At 63.1% G+C, this 6000-nt stretch overlaps 1 protein-coding gene across 1 annotated transcript in view; it reads right to left on the minus strand.

Moving 5' to 3' along the window:
- Positions 1-607: 607 nt before the first annotated feature.
- Positions 608-6000, minus strand: part of TMEM184A (transmembrane protein 184A) — a 10809-nt gene continuing 5416 nt past the window's right edge. The window contains exons 3-9 of the mRNA XM_025379568.1: positions 5214-5379; positions 4704-4794; positions 4521-4596; positions 4268-4359; positions 2961-3130; positions 2094-2291; positions 608-1559 (exon numbers count right to left, since the gene is read on the minus strand). Coding sequence (XP_025235353.1) covers positions 1330-1559; positions 2094-2291; positions 2961-3130; positions 4268-4359; positions 4521-4596; positions 4704-4794; positions 5214-5379 — 1023 coding nt within the window. The 3' untranslated portion in view covers positions 608-1329. The remainder of the gene's footprint in view (positions 1560-2093; positions 2292-2960; positions 3131-4267; positions 4360-4520; positions 4597-4703; positions 4795-5213; positions 5380-6000) is intronic.

A 6000-nucleotide genomic window follows, 5' to 3' on the forward strand; every position in this document is an offset into this window, starting at 1 on the left:
GTGCCCCCTGGGAGTGCCCCCCCAGGTACTCAGGGCCCTGCTCTCACGGCCTTGTCCCCTCGCCATGAGTGGGGCTGGCACAAGGCCCATTCTGGAGGAAGCAGAGGCTCCCAGCAGAAAGGCGGCAGCTGTGATCTCACAGCCCAGCCTCTGCCCTGCACTGCCCTGGGCCACGAGTCTGCCCACCCCAGTCAGGTGGGACCCCTTTCCCGCATGCAGACTCTGTGACCCCCACCACATCCTGCTCCTCAGGCTCAGGCTCTGCGGGAACAGAAGCCAAGACGCAGTAGAAAATCCAAGGTGTTTAGGCCAGGCGAGGTGGCTCACGCCTGTCATCCCAGCACTTGGGGAGGCCGAGGCGGGCGAATCACGAGGTCAGGAAATCAAGACCATCCTGGCTAACATGGTGAAACCCCGTCTCTACTAAAAATGCAAAAAATTAGCCGGGTGTGGCGGCGGGCGCCTGTAGTCCCAGCTACTTGGGAGGCTGAGGCAGGAGAATGGCATGAACCCGGGAGGCGGAGCTTGCAATGAGCCGAGATCGCGCCACTGCACTCCAGCCTGGGCCACAGAGCAAGACTCCGTCTCAAAAAAAAAAAAAAAGAAAAGAAAATCCAAGGTGTTTAAATATAAATAAGAGCACTTCCCACAGCCCCGCAGTGCTGGCCAGCCTCATGGGCACCCGGTGGTTCCACGACCCATTCCAGGCACACGCTCCCCTGGGTGGGCGCCTGGCCAGGGCTCCCCTGTGGCTGGTGTGTGAAGACATGTGGGCCCTTCTCCACTTGCCCACGATGGCCACAGCAGGCTCCGAGGAGGCCCAGCCCTGGCCAGCTTGTGTGGACCTCACCGGTCTGTGGCACCCGGAGCTGCTGACTGTGTCAGGGCCCGGCTGCCCAGCACCCCGGCGCCCCTCCCTCCAGCTGCCCAGCCTGGGATCCGTGCGCTGTCTGTCTCCTGAGTCAGGGAGTCTGGCCCACTCATAGCTCCCGTGGGGCCCGTACAGCCAAGGCCCGGCAGCCATGCTGACTCCCTGCCCCACGGTGGCCCCTGGGGCTGATGGCCAGGTGATCCCGGGGTCCCTAGGCTCTTCCGATTGGCTCAGGTGCCCTCTCCTTGGGCGGCGGGCCCACCTGGGTGCCTGGCAGGGCCATCAGGTGCCCTGACCCCCGGGGCTGGAGGGAGGATGGGAAATGGGCTCCGAGGGCCTCGCAGGAGGGCTCTCAGGAGAGGCCCCCACCTTTGGCAGGGTTGATGGGTGGGGGGCCCTGTTCTTCCTCAGAGGCGTGGGCAACCTGGGTCCCTAAAGCACCAGCGGCCAAGGTCCCCCTACAGGTCCTCCGAGGGGATGAGCATCCGCTTCTCCAGGCTCCGGCTCTTCCTGCCCCTGCCAGAGCTGCCGCCGGGGTGGGTGCCCGGCCTGGGCACCTCCTGCGTGGCCTGCTGCGTGTAGTGCTGGTAGGTGGGGGAGAAGTTGTGGATGGCGTCCTGCACAATGTCCTGGGGGCTCACTGTCTCCCTGAGGCCACTGGAGATGCTCTGCATGGGTGCCGGGGGTGCTGGAGGAGGGCAGCGTATGAGCCCCAACATCCCCCACTGCGCTCCAGCCCCCGCCGGACAAGCCCCCTCAGCCCCGCCTCCCAGGATGCCCAGGGCTGTGGCTCCTGCATGTCCAGGTCTGGCCTCAGCCAGCGGAGGGTGGCCCCAGACCCCTGGACCCCAGCCCAGCTTGCTCCACCCAGCACCAGGCCTATTCCTGGCCAGACCCCTGCCAAGGACCACGTCCCCTAGCCTTTGGCTGGCCTGGGGTGGGCACCCTGGTATCTCCACAATGACTGATGAGAAGCCAGGCAGGCCACAGGCTGTCCCCGCCCTAATGGGGGGCGTGCCTGGCAGGGGACACCCATCCCCCATCACCATCAGGGTCTGGGCCCATCTGGACCCCACACAGCCCAGGTCCCTGTCCAGAGCCGGATGCCCTTTGGCTGTCTCCCTGCCCAGCGAGCTGGCATTCCTGGGCCTTGAGAGTGGCACGGACACAGACCCGGTGCCCAGGGCAGGGCTGTGCGCCCTGGCTGGAAGGCAGAGCATACCTGGTGAGTTCTCCTTCTTCTCTGCGTACACCTGGCAGGGGAAGGCATAGCGCAGGGCCACGGAGGCAAACAGCATCTCCACGCAGATGATAAAGTTCTGGTAGCCAGCGGCCAGTGTGCCGGCCCCCAGCCTGTTCCCACCGCTGGTCTCCACCTCTGGGATGACCCCGCACCGCTCCAGGATGGCCAGCAGCAGCCCTGCGGATGCCACGGCTGCTCAGCCCCAGCCCCGGATGGGGTCTGCAGGGGAGGAAGAGGCCCCGGACCCCGCAGTGGTTCCTCTGACAGGCGCCGTGACCCTGTCCGTGTGGTCTTGTCCCACCCCAGGAGACTGAGGTTCGGGGGGCAAGGCGCCTCCAAAGTCGGGGGTCCTGAACCTCGCAGCGGCTCCTCTGACAGGTGCCGTGACCCTGTCCGTGTGGTCTCGTCCCACCCCAGGAGACTGAGGTTCAGGGGGGCAAGGCGCCTCCAAAGTCGGGGGTCTCAGCACAACAGGTGCTCAGGAGCTCTCCCGGGCCCACCCTGCCGCTCCAGCCCCAAACCTTGGGCCTGTCCCCAGCTCCTCCCTGTCTGGTGGCCATCCTCCTCTGCCAAGGTGGGCTGTGAGTTCCCTGGCCTGGCAGGGACCGGGACTCAGGAAATGCCAGTGTGGCCTCTGTGCGACCTCTCCCCACTGACTGTGGGCCCAGACCTGCTGGCAGGACCTCCCCACTCCCCCTGTGCCCGCAGGCTCTACCCTGGCTTCCAGCTGACCTGTGCTGCCGCTGGGGAAACTGAAGCTCGGGGGAGCTGGGGAAGGGGGCGTGAGGTGACCCCAGGCTCTCTGGACTGCAGCCCCCGCCTCGGCAGCATCCCTGCCCCACACACCTTGCCAGAACGACAGGAAGATGACGGCTTTGATGGTGAGGAACTTGAGGACAGGCTGGAAGGGCCGCAGGAGCTCCCTGGTGGTGAAGTAGAAGAGGAACAGGGCGTAGAGGGCGAGGCTGACAGAGGCATTGTAGATGAGGGTCACATAGAGGTAGCCGCTGCGGACACTGGGACAGACGGGAGCTGTGGTCAGGGCAGCCCCACGACCCCGCCACCCTCCCCACCCTAGAGCCGCCGCCGCCACTGCACCCTCGGCCTGGCTCCCACCCTGAGCTTGGGAGCATGGGCCCTGCAGGGATCCTGGCCCCGATCTGATCCTCACTTCAGGGCCTGCAGGAGAGTGTGGGGAGCTGGGGGTGGCTGGGGGGCCTATGCAGGGGTAGGGCAGGGACACGCGGCCATTCTCCCTACTGGCCCTGCTCCTCCTTGTCCCAGGATCCCATCCTCTGTGCAGGCAGCATCCAGGCTGCCTCTGCCGGAACGCTGCCTCCCAACCCTGTCCACCTGGCCACTGCCTGAAGGTCCTCTATGTGGTGGACACACAGGTGTCATTCCCGTGTGAGTGTGTGCACATATGTGTGTGTGCACAGATGTCGTGTGCACATGGTTGGGGTGCATTGTGTATGTGCACACATTGCGTGCATGTGAGTGTATATATGTGTGTGGTTGTGGTGTGTGCATGGTTTGCGCACATGCTGTGTGCATGTGTGAACATGTGATGCACCTGTGTGATGTGTGTGCACAGGTGAAAGCACATGTGTCCGTGTGTGAGCATGTGTGTGGTGTTGGTGAGCATGCATGTGGACCTTGGCAGGGGTCCTTCCTGTGCTGGGTGGTTGGCTATCTGCTCAGACAACAGGTCGGGGTGGACCTTGGCCCCGTTGGCCCAGGTGTCTTTAATACCAAGAATGCTCAAGGCTGGGCGGGGGCTGGGGCCATCACTGCCTGGCCAGAAGCCCTGAGGTCCTCAGCACAGACGCTGGCACAGACGCCAGACTCACCCCGGCCATGTCCTGTGAGGGGAGGTCCAGGCCCCTGGCCTTGGCAGGCACTGAGGTCCTTGTGGAGAGGAAGTGGGTACCTGTCTTGGGTGGGGTCCCTAGCCCAGCTGGACGCCAAGCCCGCCTCGTTGGGCCCCATTGCCGGGCCCTGGCCCAGTGCCCACCTCATGCCAGGCACCCCTGAAGCTCCCACCTTACTTGAGCCCAGCTGGACGCCAAGCCCGCCTCGCTGGGCCCCACTCCTGTGCCCCGGGAGACCCAGTGCCCACCTCATGCCAGGTGTCCCCGCAGCTCCCGCCTTACTTGAAGTCCCCGTCGTGGTATTTGCCAAATGCCTGGAGGATGATGGTGGTGACGGCCATGACGGGCTTCACCAGGCAGAACTGCAGAGTGGCCTGGGGGCGATGGCACCCGGTGGGCCTGGGGCCAGGTCCCCCAGGGGCCCAGGAATGGGGTTTGGGGCAGCCAGCAGTGAGCAGCCCCCTGACACTGGGTAGGGTGGCGCTGGGCTGGCCAGGTGGGAGGAGGGCGGGCAGGGCTGGACAGATCCCCTCACCTGCTTGCAGAAGCGTAGGAACCCGATGGAGTAGGTCATGCCCCGGAGGCAGCAGGTGCCATAGAAGCAGCTGGACCTGCAGGGGACATCCCTGAGCCGGTGCGGGAGAATGCAGCCCCAGTGCCGCCCAGGCGCCCAGTCCCAGGTGTGTGGGGTGTGTGGGCTCTGGGGTGAGACGCTTACTTGATGGGCTTTCCACGAATCTCAGCCATGATGGCACCCTCGCCTCCCAGGTACTGGAAACACAGGCTCAGGAAGCTGTAAATGACAAAGGCTGCCGGGAGTGCAGAGGGGGACCGGCTGTGAGTCCTGAGCCGCACCGGGACCCCGTGGCGCCCATCTCACCAGGACAGGAGGAGGCTCGGGAGGGGCCAGGCCTGGCAGGTCACACAGCAAGAGGCTCCTGATGGGCCCCATCCCCAGCGGGGCAGCCTGAGAGGGTCAGGGTGCTCCTTCAGGGGCCCCGCTTTCACCCCAGGCCAGGGCAGGTCCACCGAGCCCCTTGCACGGAGGCTGTGGGGTCATGGGTTCCAGGCCTGCCAGCGCCACTAACCCCAGCTGTCCTGGCAGCCCCTCCAACAGGGGCAGGGAGAGTGGGGTGCCCTGGGGGCTGGCCACGGAAGTGTGTCCATGCATGCAGGCCCCGGGGAGTCTCTCCCTCCGCTCCCCCGACGGATGCCACCCAGCGCCCACCTTCATAGCAGTCCCGCACAGAGTCAAAGTAGACGTAGTACTGGTGGTCTCCCAGGAGGAGGAGGCTGAGCCAGGAGTCGAAGGCATAGATGGGCACGATGAGGAGCAGGCGGATGATATAACGCTGTTCCTGTGGCACTGTGTAGGAGCGTAGGTGCAGGTAGATCTGGGCGCAGGAGGGTTCGGGTGAGAGCTGGGCCTGCCCGGTACCCTGCACCAGCCCAGGTGAGCCGGGAAGGAGGTGGGGTGGGCGCGGGCCACCAGGCACCTTCTATGTTTGCATTTTCTAGTTTTCTACAATGGGCATCCTTATTACAATTAGAGAAAATAAATTATTGCCTATTGTAATCAGATGCACACTTTTATACTTATTTACTATAAAAGTTCATATAAGTATGAATGTGTAAGTATACATTAAATACATATTTCTGATTACAACTAAAAATAATACACATTTTAAGAATTTACTTTTTATGGCTGGGCGTGGTGACTCACACCTGTAATCCCAGCAGTTTGGGAGGCCAAGGTGGGTGGATCATTTGAGGTCAGGAGTTCAAGACCGGCCTGGCCAACATGGTGAAACCCCATCTCTACTAAATATACAAAAATTAGCCAAGTGTGGTGGCGTGCGCCTGTAATCCCAGCTACTCAAGAGGCTGAGGCAGGAGAATCACTTGAGCCTGGGAGGTGGAGGTTTCGGTGAACTAAGATTGCGCCACTGAACTCCAGCCTGGGCAACAGAGTGAGACCCTGTCTCAAAAAAAAAAAAAAAAAAAAATGGGAAGGC

The sequence above is a fragment of the Theropithecus gelada genome, chromosome 3 (genome assembly GCF_003255815.1).
Source record: "Theropithecus gelada isolate Dixy chromosome 3, Tgel_1.0, whole genome shotgun sequence".
Taxonomy (NCBI): Eukaryota; Metazoa; Chordata; class Mammalia; order Primates; family Cercopithecidae; genus Theropithecus; species Theropithecus gelada.